The 18102-nt window shown below is 36.2% G+C and overlaps 1 protein-coding gene across 4 annotated transcripts in view; it reads left to right on the top strand.

Annotated features, from left to right (window-relative positions):
* The first annotated feature begins 255 nt into the window (after positions 1–255).
* SH3GLB1 (SH3 domain containing GRB2 like, endophilin B1) overlaps positions 256–18102 on the top strand; it is a 38387-nt gene continuing 20540 nt past the window's right edge. For all 4 annotated transcript variants that reach the window (XM_020877257.2, XM_020877256.2, XM_020877255.2 and 1 more), the window contains exons 1-5: positions 256–490; positions 9484–9625; positions 12614–12742; positions 15145–15278; positions 16737–16829. In XM_020877257.2, coding sequence (XP_020732916.1) covers positions 419–490; positions 9484–9625; positions 12614–12742; positions 15145–15278; positions 16737–16829 — 570 coding nt within the window. In that variant the 5' untranslated portion in view covers positions 256–418. The remainder of the gene's footprint in view (positions 491–9483; positions 9626–12613; positions 12743–15144; positions 15279–16736; positions 16830–18102) is intronic.

The raw sequence follows: 18102 nt of genomic DNA, 5'->3' as shown, positions 1-18102 counted from the left end.
GGCGCTCCTGAAGGGGTCGCTGTTCCCGCGATAACCTCTATAAAGGCCCCGCCCCGAGGCCGGCTCCCGCTTCCTCCGTTGGGGACCCGGCCCGCCAAGGCCCGGCCCCTGCTCTGTGTCTTGCAAGCCCACCGCGAAGCTCGCCGACGTGAGCGGCATCACTCCAGGCGGCACAGGCCCTGGGTCTCGGCCGCTGCCGCCTGGACGCGCGGCCGGCTTCGAGGCGGTTGTTCTCTCCCCTCGCCCCACCCTCTCTCTCCCCCTTCACGGAAACGACAGCTGCGGCGGCGGGGCTGGCGCCGCCTCCCTCCACCTACCACGTCTGCCCCCGCCACTCTCGCCCGGCGCCCCAGCCCGGCCGCGGCGCCTCCGTCTCCCCGCTAGGTCAGCCGGCTGCTCCGCCCGGCTGACGCCCAGGATGAACATCATGGACTTCAACGTGAAGAAGCTGGCGGCCGACGCGGGCACCTTCCTCAGTCGTGCAGTGCAGGTACCGCGGCGGGAAGAAGGGGTGGCGACGCCCGGAAGGGACAGGGAGGGGTCGTCCGAGACAGCCGCGCCCTCTGCACCGGGCTTCGCCGACCGCCCGACTGGCCTGCCGCGGCCGGAGGCCCGGGTGATGGGTGCGGCCTTGTGCCCCTCTGGGCCTGGCGGCGGTTTTCCTCCTCCTTCTTGCCCAACCGCCGCTCCCGGGGAAGCGAGGCAGAGTGGAAACAGGGCCCGGAGCTTCCTCCCTTCTCTGGAGGACACCTTGAGTTCGGCTTCGGGCCGAGGCACGGCACCGCCGGCCTTTCTGACCCCACGGCGCTGCCGCTCGTGTGCCCTCCCTCCCCGGGCGGGCGGAGGCTTTGCGAGTCCGCGGTGCAGTCGAGACCATTCTTGCACCACCCCCACCTTTTCATTTCGTCTCCTTCTCTCCTCGCCGAGTTCCAGAAGGAAGTTTCCTTTTCCTGCCCCTCAACCCAGGGAGCTGCCAACGCAGTTCCCTGCCGTCCTCTACCCCTCAGAGGAAGGTTCCCGGTCTTGGCTGTCCGTGGCAGAAATGGAGATCGCCAGTTGGCGTCCAGACTTTGCCAAAGCCCCAGAGCTTGGGGGGTTTCCTCTCACTTTCGAAATGGGAAGCGCTGACCATAGGACAGTGAGCGAAAAGAAGATTCATGTTGTGCTTATAGTCACAGGGACATTTTTCAAGTAACACTCTAAGGGGAGAAGTTGACTGTCTCGTGGTATTCAGAAATAAAGGAAGTGTCGGTACTAGGGAACTTGGACAGTTTTCTACAGTCATCACCCACATTATGCCAACTAAGTTAAATCTACGAGCAGATGTAAATTTCACCACAACACGGGTTGTAAACAGTCTGGTGTTTTAAGTTAATGACAGTCACAGTAGCAACAAAATTCTCTTTTGTAAAGAAAAAACAAAAATAGTTTTCTTATGTAATATGCCAAGTTGAAATGTAAATCGTGTGTATTGCATTATTACTTTCCTTGTCCCCTTTACTCCAGTTTTATTGGTATAGTTGATCTTACATTGCACCGTTTTTGGCAAAGAATGGTAGAACTAGATCAGGGTAATGGCTGCCAATATTGTGAGCTTTTGGTGGTGTTTTAGTGCTGATTCCCTGTGATTCTAGGTGCTGAATGCAGATTTGGCACTAGGTAATGCCACTCTTTTCAATACAGCTAGAGGGACTTCCCTGGCAGTCCAGTGGCTAAGACTACATGCTTCCATTGCAGGGGGCACGGGTTAGATGCCTGGTCAGGGAACTAAGATCCCACAGGCCCCAGCAGCCATAAATACATACATACATACATATTTCTAGATATGTTTTCAGGTACATAACCCAGACTTCTTAAATAGGACATATATATTACAAATTGATTTAAATAATTGATAGACTTGATTTTAAAAATCTGGCAAAACTCTCAAGATGTACTTTCCAAATAAGTTTCAGTTACTCATTTCAAATTTTCTAGGAAGAAGTTTTAAAATTCTAATCTGTTATCAAATAATTTTCAGTCTTAAATACTTAAGTGCTTACTGCATGCCTGTGTGTCACTACTATTTTGGACACTAGTGTTTCATAATCACCATCATGTCTGTGCTCCTGGAGCTTACAGTCTAACAGGAAAAAACAAACTAGTAAATACATCAGGCAGTGATGTAGAAAAAAGCCAAAAGGTATAGGTTAAGGGCAGGAGTAGTGGTTGTTGCCATGATGGTAAGGGCAAGCCTTTCTAATAGGTTCAAATGCAAAAAGTGACAGATCCCAATTTTTTTGGACTAAAAACATTTCAGGCAGAGGTAGCAAGTGTAGAATCTGAGGTTGCAGGGAAATTAAGGAGACTAGTTAAGGAGCTGTGGCCATAGGACAGGCAAAAGATGATAGGACTTAAATAAGAATGATAGCAGGGGAGGTTCAAAACCTAACCAGTATTGCACAGTATATTGACTCTGGAGTATGAGAGAAAGATGAGTCAAGGATGACTCTGAGGTTTTGGCTTGAGCCATTTACTAAGGGAAAAATTTCAGAAGGAGCAGGCTCCTTTGATACGTCTTTTTATTTTAAGTCTGTGTCTATTAGAGGTACATTTAAAAATATTTGTAAACTATCATGTCTGAGAATTGCTTTAAAATGTTTCAGAAGAAGGAAGGGTGGGTAGTTGAAACAACATTGGCAAACAGTTCATACTGGGTTATGGGTTCATGAGATGTTATTATACTATTATACTTCCATGTTTGACGTTTTGTGCAATTTTTAAAAATACATAAGGAAATAAAGATGGTTCCAAAATGTAATGTGCAGTTTGGAGTGCTGTGTGTAGTTTTCAACAAAACACTGCTTTCTCATTTTGGTATTTAGCCAGTAACTGAGTTCCTACTCTAAATTGAGTTGACATCAGTGTAGTGTCAAAGTGCCAGGTTTAATGCTAAGAATAGTGTAAGAGCTAGGCCAGTTACTCAGTATAAGCAAAAAGAACAGTCAGGATGGAATTTAGCTTTGATATTTCTAAATAATTCTATTTAAATCAAATTACACCTTAAGGAATAGGCCATTCTCTGGTTAAACAACTGCCATATTCTTTCATTTTACTTACAAATTCTAACTTAAAAATTAAACATGTTCCCTATTTTAAAACATAAAATCAGACTATTTAAGTATATAAATGAGTCTCATCATTCAACTCTCACTCTTTTAAAATATGTTTTTATACATCAGTACTTTAAAAAGTAAGGTAAATGTATAAATGAATAGGGGTATATCATTCCCTAACAGTCCATTTGGGTGTTTTTGTTGTTCGTAATGCCTTCAGTAGAATACAAAAGGATCAGGTAATTTATCCTTGATAAATTGGTAAAGTGTCTTGAAAGCCATTAAAATCCTATCTTTTCAGTCCAGATTCCTTAATTGAGAATTAAATACTTCCTTTCAGCCTTGTCTTTTCTCTCCTCATGTAAAATACTGTATTTCCATCAAATTATTTTTTAGTTTCAAAAATATCTTGTACTTTTCTAACTCTAGATTTTTGTTCACACAGTTAAATTCATCTTGAATGCCCTCCACTCCCTTTCTGTACCAGCTGAGCCACAAGGGGAGCCCTCCACTCCCTTTCTGTAACCTCTCCTTCCCTCAAAATAGAACTTGAGGTCCATCTGAGACCACAAGAACTTGACGTGAATTCTGTGGCAATTCCTGTGTCATTTTTAAATTTTGTGTGATCATGTGGCATTTTTCTTCTAATGAATTATTATGTAGGGTCTCTGAGAGGTCTAAAATTTTGTTGCTCTATGGCTTTCATGTCATTAATAAGATCATATGACCTAAGGAATCAACTTCTCCATCTTATTCCCCTCTCACAGTATCCAGCATGATTTTTGTTTGTTTTTGTTTTAATTTTTATGTCATTTTAGCCAAGCAAATGGTAGCTATATGCACAGTTTACTCTTTGAATCATTTAACATGTTAAATAATTGTTTTCATTAGTATTTTTCTAACATTATATATGCTGACCTTGGGGTTGATTTAATGCTAATCTAAAATATTAAACTCATTAATTGAACCTATATTTATTGAGTACCTCCTTAGTACTTGATATTGAAGAATTCAAAGATGAATGACACCCCAGTTAGTGCCCTCAAGGACTTCATAATGTACTCTCAATTTGTCATAATTATTCTTTGTAGTAAATTTCCATTTTGTAAATTATTCTTCTTCTTTTGATAAATCTTTCAAGTGTTTACATTTTTAATTCAGAATTGATACTGAAGCGAAAAACTTTGCTCACCACCCTTAAATGATATATACTGTCTATATCTGTATAATATTTTCATACTAAATTACTAAAGGAAGGGAGTTCATTTTCTAACTTTGTTAACTGCTAGTTGCACTATAAAATTCATGAACACCAGCTGTTTTCTGATGAGGAAAAAGTCTCTAAACTAGTTGTAACTCTAACCTTTATCTTCCATCTAATTTAGCAAGCACAATAGTGTATCTAAGCTGGAGAAGATAAATTCTGATGCTGGCCTCCACCAACTCCTGTCAAATCCTATCTGAAATAAATTCCACTCTCTCTCATTCCATTGCTTTTTTTTAATGAATTAATTCTGAAATTCCATTTCTCTTTTTAATTAATTTATTTTAATTGGAGGCTAATTACCTTACAATATTGTAGTGGTTTTTGCCATACATTGACATGAATCAGCCATGGGTGTACATGAGTTCCCCATCCTGAACCCCCCTCACACCTCCCTCACCATCCCATCCCTCTGGGTCATCCCAGTGCTCCAGCCCTGAGCACCCTGTCTCATGCATTGAACCTGGACTGGTGATCTGTTTCACATATGGTAATATACATGTTTCAATGCTATTCTCTCAAATCATCCCACCCTCGCCTTCTCACAGAGTCCAAAGTCTGTTCTTTACATTTGTGTCTCTTTTGCTGCCTCACATATAGGATCATCGTTACCATCTTTCTGAATTCCATATATATGTGTTACATTTCTTTTATAGAATTTAATTGCAGTAACTTTACCATGTCTCTGAAATTCTAATAAACACAGTGCATTCAAAGGCCATACATTTTCTCATTCTGTAAAAACTCTGCATGTTTAGTATTACCCAAAACTGTGTTCACATGCTTTGATGTTATTTTCACTAATTTAGTAAACAACTAGATAGAAGATGGTTTGTTAACCTGATATAGAATAATTATGTCTGAACTTAAAACAGTAGTTCTCGGTCTCAGCTACACTTAAAATTACCTGAGGAATCTTGACAGGCTGCTCCTCAGTCCAGTTAAATTAGAATCCTTGGGACTTGATTTGGCATCAATGTTCTTGAGAGCTCCCTTGATTCCAAGGAGCAGCCAAAATTAAGAACCAATTGAGAAGAATCTAGTTTAGAGTTCACTAATACATTCAGAGTTTGCATTATACATTTGCCTCCAAGAAGTTTAGATGTCTTTTAAACTATTACTTTACCCAGAGAATTGATGGTTAGAGTTTGTTAGTAGATGTCTTTGATCACACAGCATTTTTACTTGTCCTTTTTTCTGTGTAGTAAATCAGAGCATAGAATCCAGGCTTCTTATTTCATACTATAGGCTATGTGTCTGTGCTAGTAAAGGAAGGATTATAGGACCTGGCATAATGTGGCTGACTCAAAGACAATCCTTTTCTTAAAGCAATGTTTAGAGAAAATATATAAAAAGAGGGGGTTGAACTTTCTCGAGTCGTTTTACTGTTACTACTGAAATATGAAAGAATACTACATTATATTACATTTTAGAGAACATGATGTTTGAATTTCTATGATTTTTTTGCTGACTTTCACTGTAGCTTGTTTTTCACAGAAGGTTTTGATTATTAAATGGTATTAAATGGTATTAAAATATTAATACGTGCTTAAAATCAAATGTGGTTTACAATGAACAACTGTCATCACTAATTGACTACAAAGTCAGTAATGATTTTGGACTTAGGGATTTTGAAAACTGAAAATTTTAGGGTAAAATTTTAAATTTTTGACAATTAGGAAAGGGATCTTTCTTTAAAAAAAAAAAAAAGTATTGTCCTTCTGATAAAGATACCATCATAATTCTAATGCTAGAGCTCCAGTAATTTGGCCACCTGATGAGAAGAGCCGACTCATTGGAAAAGACCCTGATGCTGGGAAAGATTGAAGGCAAAAGAGGGCAACAGAGGGTGAGATGGTTAAATAGCATCACTGATTCAATGGACATGAATCTGACCAAACTCTGGGAGATAGTGAAGGATAGGGAAGCCCAGTGTGCTATAGTCCATAGGGTTGCAAAGAGTCTAGCACGACTTGGCAACTGAACAACAGCAACAACAAAATCAAAATCCTTCAGGGCAAGAGCCATGTTATATGTATATCTAAATATATATATGCTAAATAATATCTCACATACACTAGAAAAAAAATATGTATTCTCCATAAATATCTTGGATTAATAATTCTCCTTAATTTAGTTGATGTAACTCATCATTTTCTGTAGTTTAATGTATTCTTTAAAATGTTTTAGAGGAAATTTTATGTGCTAAATATTGTACTGTTTTGTTATTGTAATGTCATACCTTGTGATTAACAATGTAAAAAAAAACCCCTAAGTCCCCACAATGATAAAAATTAAGGGAAATATGTCTTTTACAGTTGTACATTTAAATAATAAAATTTAAATTTTTGTAATTGCAACTTAAATATGTGATAGCATTAGCAATGCTCTTATGTCCCTTTTCCTCCCCCTTATTTTATTTATTTTAGCTAGAGTTAAACTAATCCTTAATTTGATGGTGATTGAATATTATGTAGGAAGGAGAGGTAAGCTTTAGGATACAGCTCACCAGAGTGCTATGAACAAATAAGGAATCACAGGATATGTTTAGGTAATGGTGATAGAAAATATCAATTGCTTGAAATCACGTATTTTACTGAGAGGGTAGCTCATAGTATAATAAGACTATGATTCAAACAGATATGAGATTAAATTCCAACTCTGACATTTTAGGGCAAAATTTTAAACCATTCTCAATTTCTTCACTTACTTTATGATTCTTATGTAACAAGATTTTTTTTTTTTTTGGAGTACTTGATTCAAAATGCAGAGCAACTGTCTTTTGCTCTCAGAAAAAAGTAAACATCAGAATTTATTATTGGTACTTAAATACATGATCCTTCCCATAGAACTACTATTTTCTAAACAGGCTTCCTATAATCAAACTGTCTCACTCATACTTAAGGGTTCCATAAATTCACTGTCACTGGATCAAGAAACAATAGGAACACCTGTGTTGGTCCTCTGTCCACCATCTTTTTATCTTTGTATCCTTATTGTCAGATTATGTATGTACTTGTTAGTTGTCTTTCTTCTCTGTCAATATTTAAGTTTCCTTAGAGACAAAGCTTGTCTGTTTTCTAGCTGTTGAAACCCATGTGCTTAGAATAATACCTAGCATATACCTGGGTGTTTAATAAATATTTGTTGAGAGAATGAAAGGAATGAACAAAGACAATATTAGATATACCTGCTTACTAAGGAGCTAAGTGGAGAATTTTTTTCTACTGATAGATCATCCTTTAGAAATGATGTTCACTTGGCTGTATTCCTTTCTGTCCTATTGGTTGCTTCATCTGTGAAATAATCTAATTAACCATGGGAGGTAGATTTCTAACATGTAAAAGTTTAATGTATACCTTTGGCAGATCTGTTTCTTGGAATGTTCAGAGATCTATAAAAAACACCAGCATCTCTCTTAAGAATTAGATTGCGTCATTGCCTAGCTGCCCTTGGGGTCAGGGTTTTGGTTTTTTCCCGGTGCCTCTCCTGTCCTCAGTCACAGTGCCCTGCAACTGCATGAGCCTACCTGACTGCTGTGGAATTACTGTCTGCCCTGCTGTTCTCAGTCCACCCAGGGGTTGGCTACAGGCAAGTCTTTAAAAGATCTAAAGTTTTACAGAAACTATTGCAGCTATTTCTAGGCCTTGAGTAAGACCTTTAGTGGGAGTGTAACAGAAGTCTAAGAATAACATTCTAAAGGACCTTTGAGCTAAAAATGCTGACTGATAATCAGTTGAAATCAGTATTAGACCAAGAAGGATGCTGAAAGAAACAGATAATAAAATTCAGAAAAATGGAACTACAGAAGATATTTTAAGAAATGATAGGGAAAAAATGTGAACATTAAATTTTGTTATACAGAAATGTGTGCTCAGTCATGTCCAGCTCTGCAACCCCATGGGCTGCAGCCCACCAGGCCTCTCTGTCCATGGACTCTCCAGGCAAGAACACTGGAGCGGGTTGCCTCGCCCTCCTCCAGGGATCTTCCCAGCCCAGGGATCCAACCCAGACCTCCCCCATTGCAGGCACATTCTTTACTGTCTGAGCCACCAGAGACGAGTCATGACTAATGAGTATAGAGTTAGCGATAGTGATTTACTTATGTTGAATGGGAAACCACATATTCTAGAGAAAAACTATTCATGATAAACAACCTGAGTCATTGCTCCTAGTATTTAATTAAAGTGTCCGGAAGTCTCCATAAAATCTACACAGAAATACTTTTTACCTCTTTGTCATTCTATGGGCAGTGCTGCCTTTCCTCAGAAACAAGTATACTCAAGATAATAAAAATTGATATGTTGAGTCTTTTTAGCTACATTTTATGATCTTTAAAAAGATGCCTCTGTAGTATGAATTGGGCTTCCATGATAGCTCAGTTGGTAAAAAATCCACCTGCAATGCAGGATGTTCTAAACATTAGTCCATAAATCAATTGCTGAAACATCTTGAAGAAACAACTTAAATGATAATTTCCCAGAACATCCCATAGAAACCTGTCTAACTAGATGTGGTTAAAATGCCGATGATAGAAAGCCACATTAAACACAGTAGCTCTTTTTAAATTCAGAATAATAATTACGAGGCACTGAACAAAGTGATGTACATACATACCCTTACTTAAATTCTTAAAGTACTTTAAGATATGTATTGTGTCTCTTTTATGATGAAAGATACCCGAGGAAAAAAATATTCAAAAGCTTGCTTAGGTCACATAGTTAGCAGTACAAACCAGGATTTGAATTCAGATCCAGCTGACTCAAAAATGTTTACTCGTTATGATTGGTATCCTACCTTTATATGTAAGAAATATTTATATACTTTATATATAAAATAGTATGCCAAATTTTCTATCATTCACACCATGCATTTTAGCAGAACTGAGGATACGTATTAACTATGGGATACAATTATCCTAAGTGCCTTAGCGTTATCATATCCTAAGAGGTATGGATATATTACCAGAGGGGTAAAAAGTAGCCTTCATATGCAACAGTTTAAGAACAATTATTTGTATGTCCAGGATTGTTTGGATTTGAGTTTTCTTTTTAATTACTGATATAGATTCCTAAAATGTATTTGGGGTATATTTAATTTTTTTTATTATACAATCAATAACAGTTCACAGAAGAAAAACTTGGCCAGGCAGAGAAGACAGAATTGGATGCTCACTTAGAGAACCTCCTTAGCAAAGCTGAATGTACCAAAATATGGACAGAGAAAATAATGAAACAAACTGAAGTGTTATTGCAGCCAAATCCAAGTAAGAAACTTTTTACCTTTTGTCTACATTGTTGACTAATCTTATTAAAAGATACTGTTAATAGGTTTTTAAAAAAAATTTTTTTTTAAGTTTTAATGGCTGTTTGAAAACATTTTCCAGTTATGGCTTTGAGGTCTATGTTATTTTGTATGTGTGTTTTTGGTAAAGAGGGTGATAAACACTTAATTGGGTATCCTCTAACAAATTGACAGATAACGTTTTTAAGGTCTTTGTAGAATCCTCTTGAAATTTCAGGCAGCAGCTTTGAATTTTAAGAGTTATGAAAGCTTGTGAAGATCATCTTCCTTCCTCATCCAGGGGAGAACTGCCCCTACATGATTAAGAAAAAAAATGCCCCTATATAATTAAAGGAAAATTATATAGAAACTTAAGCAGTTACCAACTATTTATGTTTAAGTTTTACGTTTTTACACAAATTACCCCTTTTGATTTTCAGACAACTCCATAAGGCTTTTCAGATCACCTAACTCAATAACCTGGCAAAGAAGATGCACAATGATTGTTTTAATTGAAACTCACAAGTTAGCATTTTGTTCAGTGTAGCATAACTAATTAAAAGTAGAACTTGAACTGGAACCAGGTGTATTGACGGGGAGCTTTACAGATAAAAACTAAAGGACAAAATCAACAGTAACAGTTCCTGCTTTCCTTCCCCCTTTCCCCAGTGTTATTGTGACCATTTTGTGAAATGCCATAACCTTTCTTTCAGATACTACCTCCAAGCTTTAAACTTTGTTGCTGTTATATAAACCTCAAGCACCATATTGCCCAGACCCTTTGCACCCCCATGAACTGCCCACCAGGCTCCTCTATCCATGGAATTTCCCTGCAAGTATACTGAAGTGGGTTGCCATCCCCCTCTCCGGGACACCTTCCAGACCCAGGGAATGAACCCACATCTCCTGCATCGCAGGTGCCTTCTGTGATGCTGAGCCACTGGGGAAGCTCAGGCACTGTACAAACTATTAATAATCCTGTGCCATGTAGTTAAATTGTGGTGACTTTAAAATAGTCCTTTTACTGTTTGAGGCCTGTTGTCTTTAGACTCTGTGTGTTCTTTCTTCCTCATTTAAGGCTACTTAAATAATATACCATGGCACCTAAAAAAAAAAAAGCAGTGGACATTTTTCCTCTTGTTTTTTGCTCTAGCCATAGTTCCTCCAGTATATAGTCTATCCTACAGCATGTTTTTGTGGTTGGCAAATAATGTCACCAACATTGTTGGACATTTCCAACAATGTTGGAAAGGATATCAGTAGAAAGAATTACCGTAGCTCACATAATTTTATTTCAGTGTTTAGTAACAGTTGTTTTTGTGTTTTATTTTGTCTCTCATTATAAAGTTACACAGATTTTAAGTAGTTAGACTGAATCTTTTTTCGGTAAGCCCTGTTATTTTTAGTGTATGATTTTCCAGAACCTAGAATTTTTCAGAAGTGTACATTGCATTATAGTGGAATTGCCTGCATTTCTTGTTAAGATTTTATTATGACTTTTTGATACCCTAAATGAAATATTTATTTAAAATACACCAGTTTTTTTTTTTAATTGAATGAACTCAACATGGGATTCAGCTTTAAACTTTTTTCTCACAGTCAGAAAATGAAATTCTGAGATTTAGCTAACATTTTCCAAGGGGTTTTGTTTTCAACTGACTTTTTTTTGGTTTTAACTAATTTAAAGGTTTTTAGATTCTTACTTAAAAACTCTTCTGATGCTACACCAGAGTCTACCGCAAATCCAAGTATTGTTCCAACAGCATATTTTGTGTATTAAAATGAACACTTTTGCCAACTTCAGAAGTGTTTCTGTTATTGGTTCAACTTATTTTTGAAATTTTCAGTGCACTGTGTGAAGCTTGCAGAGGAATTATGTGAGGTGCTTAGAAAGAAACTATTTAACTTCTTTTTGGATCATAATTTTAATTTATATTTAAGCATTTTTTTTCTGGAAACTTTTACTTTTTTCTTATTTATCCCTGAAATATCTCACTGTTGGAAGCAATGTAAATGTGAATTTCTTAAATATAATAACCAAGTGTTTACTCAGATTTTAATGATTTTTTTTTCCTTTTCATTTATGCTAACTCCTATTACTGCTCTTAACCTTTAATGATGAAATCTTTTGAATGAATACATGCTCAGATATTTATATACTTTAAACATAATTAAATAAAATTAAGCCAAGAAATTGTATTGCTGATCTCTGTAGACTATTCCAAGTCTGGACTATTCCACTCCTTAAACTCCCAATATTTAACCTCTAAGAGGGAGATTGAGCATATAAGCAAACTAAAGCACAGTAACAGTGGCAGAAGAATACAACTCTTTAATTTCTCTAGGTACCTTATATCCATATTTTTATAGCTGGAAATCCCTGATTTTAAAATTGTAAACACATATTCAAAAATTAAAAGTTAGACACTACGAATGGGTCTAAAGCCGCTTCACTAGATATTAAGTGAATACCAACGCTTTCTGAAACTTAAAATCCCATAAAATATTTATAATAGTCTTGAAAAATGAAAGTGTTAGTCACTTAATCGTGTTTGACTGTCTGCAACCCTGTGGATTATAGCCCGCCAGGCTCCTCTGTCCATGGGATTGTCCAGGCAAGAATACTGGAGTGGGTTGCCATTTCCTTCTCCAGGGAGTCTTCCTGACCTGGGAATTGAACCCAGGTTTACTGCATTGTGAGCAGCAGATTCTTTACTGTCTGAGCTACCAGGAAAATGCACTTCATTTTTAAATGTTTTCGTGCCAAAATATTTTATCATATTTTTAAAATGTAAGTTTCTTAGAGTTATATAATACTCTAACATGCAAATGAAAAATTATATATTAAGATATATACTTGAAAGCATACTAATTTCTTATTTATTTTACAAAGTGATAAATGGCTAGTAGGGGAACAACAGTCTTTCAAATAGCTTTTTGAAACTGTTGGTAATTTAAACTTTTTTTCTAGATGCCAGGATAGAAGAATTTGTTTATGAAAAACTGGATAGAAAAGCTCCAAGTCGTATAAACAACCCAGAACTTTTGGGACAATATATGATTGATGCAGGGACTGAGTTTGGCCCTGGAACAGCATATGGTAAGTGAAAGGCAAATGTCTGCTAAGAGATATCTTTATCTTTAGATCTTTACTTACTTAGAGACATTATTAACATTTATCTAGTATTGGTAGAATCAGTTTTAACTTCAAATATTTTGTGTTAAAATTTTAGATGAAGTGATAAACATAACCACCAAATATATACAGTATGACTTAATATTTAATATGTTAATATATTTAAGCATATATTCTGAGAATTCACATTATCTTTTTAGGTCTAAATAGGTATTCCCATTGAATCTTGCAGCTCCTTTGATGTACTTCTTGTGAAAAATTGCAGTTTCTGTTTGTGTCTCCTCGAGTTAATTTTTCTTTTTAAAGCTTTCCTGAGGACTTATTTCTATAATGTGCATTGCACAAACTAAGTGTTTAAACTAGTGCTTTTATTACACAAGTAATGTCAATACCACAAAAATGTTAACAGTGGTTATCTCTGAGTGCTTGTTAAGACTTCTTCGAGAAATTGGTCTTTATTTGGATTGTGAAATGATAGGTAAATTAAGTGATTTTCTACATATATAGTCCTGATTCATGTGTGCGTGTGTGCTAAGTCGCTTCAGTCATATCTGACTCTGTGCGACCCTATAGACTGTAGCCCACCAGACTCCTCTGTCCATAGAATTCTCCAGACAAGAATACCAGAGTGGGCCGCCAGGCTCTCCTCCAGGGGATCTTCTGACTCATGAATCAAACCTACGTCTCTTACGTCTCCTGCATTGGCAGGCAGGTTCTTTACCGCAAGCACGTCCTGGGAAAGCCACCTGACTTATAATAGCACATAAATTCTGAGACTAAATGAACGTAGTTTTAGTAGTCCTTATGTCAGAAGGGCCTGAGTACTGAGTACTGAATGATGGTAATCCGTTAACTAGCTTGTAGATGTACTACTTTGAAACTTTTTTACACTATGTTCTTCAAAATATAATTCTTTCAGAAGTCTGAAAGTGCTTTAAATTTCTATAGTTTTACTTCTAAATTTTAACTCTAAATTTCAGGAAGACTTTATATATATATTGATCAGATTTGTTAATTGCCTTCTTATGCCAAACTCAGTTAGATGCAGGGGTCATAACAGTACATGAAGGACCCAGTTGTTTCCTTCACCAAGCTGAAGGTTTAGTAGAGCAAAAACATTCAAAAGCCTTCTAAATTTTTTTCCTTTTTAACCTGCTTTACCTGTTTATACCTCTAATAATTCCATTGAATGTACCCTGATTATTGGAATTGGGCTTTGTGAATCTTTTATTGGTAATTAATAATAGCTAACAATTGAATACTCCAGGAATGGGGCTAAGCACTGTATAAATATTATTTTAGTAAATCCTCACTTAAATCCTACTTGTAAATTCTGTTATCTCTGTGTAAGGACAAGGAAACTGAGTCTTAGAGAGGTTACATAATTCATCTATGATCACACAGAGCTAGTAATTAAGATGTAAATCTGTATCCAGAATTTGAGCTCTTAACTACATGTTATATCATTACCTTCCTTACAAATTAGATCTAATGTCATCTGAACATAAAGGAATTAAGATCCACAGGGGGGAAAAAAAATAAGATCCACAGAACTAAAGCTTATTAGAGGTATATTGGTCCTACTTCCAGTTAGAACCAATCTTGGGGTTCTGTTTTTCTCTATTTTCCACTGAATTTGTCATATTTAAATACTAGGCGATGTGTGTGGCTGAACAGATTTTTTTTTAACTTAAGATACAAATGTATACTATTATTTATAGACACTTGAAATAAGTACATAAATATATAAACAAAAGAATTTTTACCTGGTCTACTTATTAATATATTTTAAGAATTATACTTTTATAAGCATATCTGTACTATTTGATCTGTGACCATAAATATTTTTAAGTGTATCTGTCCTCTTTTGTCCCATTGGTAGAGTTAGTACAGTTAACTATGATATGATAAAGAATTTATCTTTGTCATTTTCACTTACATGTTTATAATCTTAAATTTACTTTCAAAATAAAACTACCTTTTATGTGTGTGTGTGTTCAGTCACTCAGTCATGTCTCACTCTTTGTGACCCCCATGAACTGTACCCCACCAGACTCCTGTCGGTGGAATTTTCCAGGCAAGAATCTTGGAGCAGGCTGCCATTTGCTACCCCAGTGGATCTTCCTGACCCAGAGTTTGAACACGCGCCTCTTACACCTCCTGTACTGGCAGGTGGATGCCTTACCACTGCACCACTTGGGAAGCCCAGAACCATCTTACCTACAGTTAATTTTATTTGATTTTTACTTAAATAAACAAGTAACAACTAACTTTAAGGCAGATCAGGTAGCTGATTTATCTTAACATGATTTTCTGACATTACCATACAGTGTTTTAAAAAAAGGCAAACTTTTTTTCCATTGCAGGTAATGCCCTTATTAAATGTGGAGAAACACAAAAACGAATTGGAACAGCAGACAGAGAGCTGATTCATACATCAGCCTTAAATTTTCTCACTCCGTTAAGAAACTTTATAGAAGGCGATTACAAAACAATTGCTGTGAGTTGGAAAATGTTCATTTTTTTAGTAAAACAATTTAGGTGTATACTTACAGGTAGAAACTTGCAGTTTTTAATGAGCAGTTGCCCTCTTAATGACTTTGTAGATACAGCAGATTAGAAGAATTAAGTAATCAGAAGAACTAAATAATCTAGCAAGATGTATATTCCAACAGAATACAAAACTAACCAAAATAGAGGATTATTAATGATACAAACTCCACTTCTGTGTCACTGTAGTGTTATTGAGATGTCTTTACATCCATTCTTGTTCATTACCAGCACTGAAATCTATATAGAAGTTCCTGGAATGATTATTAAAATGTGGCACAAATTATGTTCATAGTATAGCCATACATTTAAACTGGGAGCCAGAATCATAATGACTGGAAGCTGTATTTCTGGCTATTAGACTTCCTGTCTTTTTGTATCCCTAGAAGTCTATTATCTTCTTTTAACACAGGTGTGTTTTATTGCTGAAATATAAGGGGAAAAAAATCACTTCCCAAACCTAATCTATTAGTCTATTATTTTTTTAGTTTAAGTTGTGTTTTAAATGATGGAGAGTGGTGTCCTAGGTGAATATTTTTTTCCTAAGGTTTTTATTGTAAATACTACTTCAAACTTAATTTTCATATTTATTATAGAAACTCAGTATGTTTACAGTGAATCTGTGTATAAAAATTGTTTGGCCTGAGACAAAGGAAGAATCACAAAGATGAAATATGATTGAAAAGATATTAGATTGTCAACAGGATAAAGTTTGATATATGGAATCTAAGAACTAACAAAGCAAACAGTAAATTCTTATAAACTAGCGTATTATGAAGCTTGACATTCCCCTGAGGAATTCTAAGATACCAAACATTTGTTCATGATTCGTTCTAAATAAATGAAATTCTGTTTTTGGAGTCGCAGATTTGCTTTTGGTGCTACAGCACAGGGTTGCAAGGAGCTTTGCCCTAGGGCCTCTACCTTCTTCACTTTAGGCACTTCCTAGATTACCTGTAACAGGCTGAAACAGTGTCTCAAGCTGAGCACTACTAATTCTTTGTTGTAAGAACTGTACTACATTGTAAGATACGGAGCCACGTCTCTGGCTTCTACCCAGTGGATGCCAGTAACATCGGTCCCCAGATTATGACAACCAAGAAGATACTGCCAAATATTCCTCAAATAAGAGCAAAATCACAGAATATTAAAACTAATATTACTTTGTTTCTACCACCACCTGCCATCTTTCCCAGATATCTAGAATGTCTCTATCGTTTTTAGATTGCAGATAGTGAGAAAATGGGAGTCAGACACCTGAAAGGTCACTTCATGGCCAATTTTGTAATCATAGATCTTTGTTCATCAGATGATTCATTTGTTTAATGGGAGAATAGTACTTTAAATGTGTGTGCTCTTAGTGGATTTTTAATGTCATTAGGCTTTATTTTCTTTCCTATATTTATAGAAAGAAAGGAAACTATTACAAAATAAGAGACTGGATTTGGATGCTGCAAAAACAAGACTGAAAAAAGCAAAAGCCGCGGAAACTAGAGCATCAGTAAGTACTGTTTTTTTTTTGTTTTGTTTTTAAATAAAAAAAATTTTAGATTAATAACTTTTAAGTCTTGTCAAAGATTTTACTTATATATTATGCAAGCTACAGTCTATTATTAAGACTAGGATAGGACTTTAGGATATTATTTTTGTATTTTTTAAACTTTTCAGGACTTTTCAGGACTTAATACATTCAAATCAGTGACAATAATCATATATCAAGAGATGTCAGTATTCTTACTTTAGTGATCCACTTGTTGCTAAAAAAATAAAAATTACAAGAGCTCCTAAAAAGCTGTGTCATATTTTGCAAATAACGTCAATGGTAATGGAAAATAAGTCTTTTGGAGATAGATTTATTATATTTGAAAGACAAAAATAGATAGTAATTAAGATGAGAATGAGTCAAGTTTGTGAATGCTTATGTGTACCTTAAAAATTAGATATGACTACCTTTCCACATGTGATTCAAACTGACTGAAGGAATTGTCACCAAGAATAGTTCCAAAAACATTCAGACAGTGGCAGCGTGAACTCCCAGGTGGCTGTTTTGAAGGAGAGGAAACCCATTTAGATAAATAAGTTCTGGTATATTTTTCATAAAAGCAATTTCAGAGTGGTCTTTTAGGACTGAATGGATATGTGTTAAATAAAGTAGTTCATTGATTTTATATATATTATTTATATATATATATATATTGTATATGTGAAAACATATAAGTAGATATATATGTAAAACTTTCTTAAAAGATTTTATTTATAAAGCCTCTAATTTAATATAGTTTATGTCTCTTCCAAAGTTTGACGAGATTAATCAGACTTGAATTAGAGCACCTTTAGGGTAGAACAATATAAACAAGTTTGAATTTATTAGGTGAAGCTAACAAGTTCATTCTTAACGAGCATAAGGATATGTTTTGTTAAGAGACATGACATTCCCACTGCCTTCTGTTCCCAACTCACTACCACTGCTGTCATCAAGAGTCTGCCTAGGAGCATATTACCTCGGTGCTGGTAGAAGTCTGTTGTGGCTCTATTGTTTTGGAAAAGACTTGGTTTAGAGTGAAATTTAAAATTAGTGACTTGGTGTTGGAGAGTGATGTCTTCCAGAATTTACCCCAACAGTTTGTATGAGCAGAATAAATTATTTTCTTCTAGACAGTTGCCCTTTAAAGATTCTTAATTAGCTATTGCTGGAGAACTATCTTTGACAAGACATTAATTTCAAAATCACTGGCTAGTTCACCTCAGAATTTACATGACCTCATCATAAAGAA

The sequence above is a fragment of the Odocoileus virginianus genome, chromosome 5 (assembly GCF_023699985.2).
Source record: "Odocoileus virginianus isolate 20LAN1187 ecotype Illinois chromosome 5, Ovbor_1.2, whole genome shotgun sequence".
Lineage (NCBI taxonomy): Eukaryota > Metazoa > Chordata > Mammalia > Artiodactyla > Cervidae > Odocoileus > Odocoileus virginianus.
This window is presented reverse-complemented; position numbering and strand designations above follow the sequence as displayed.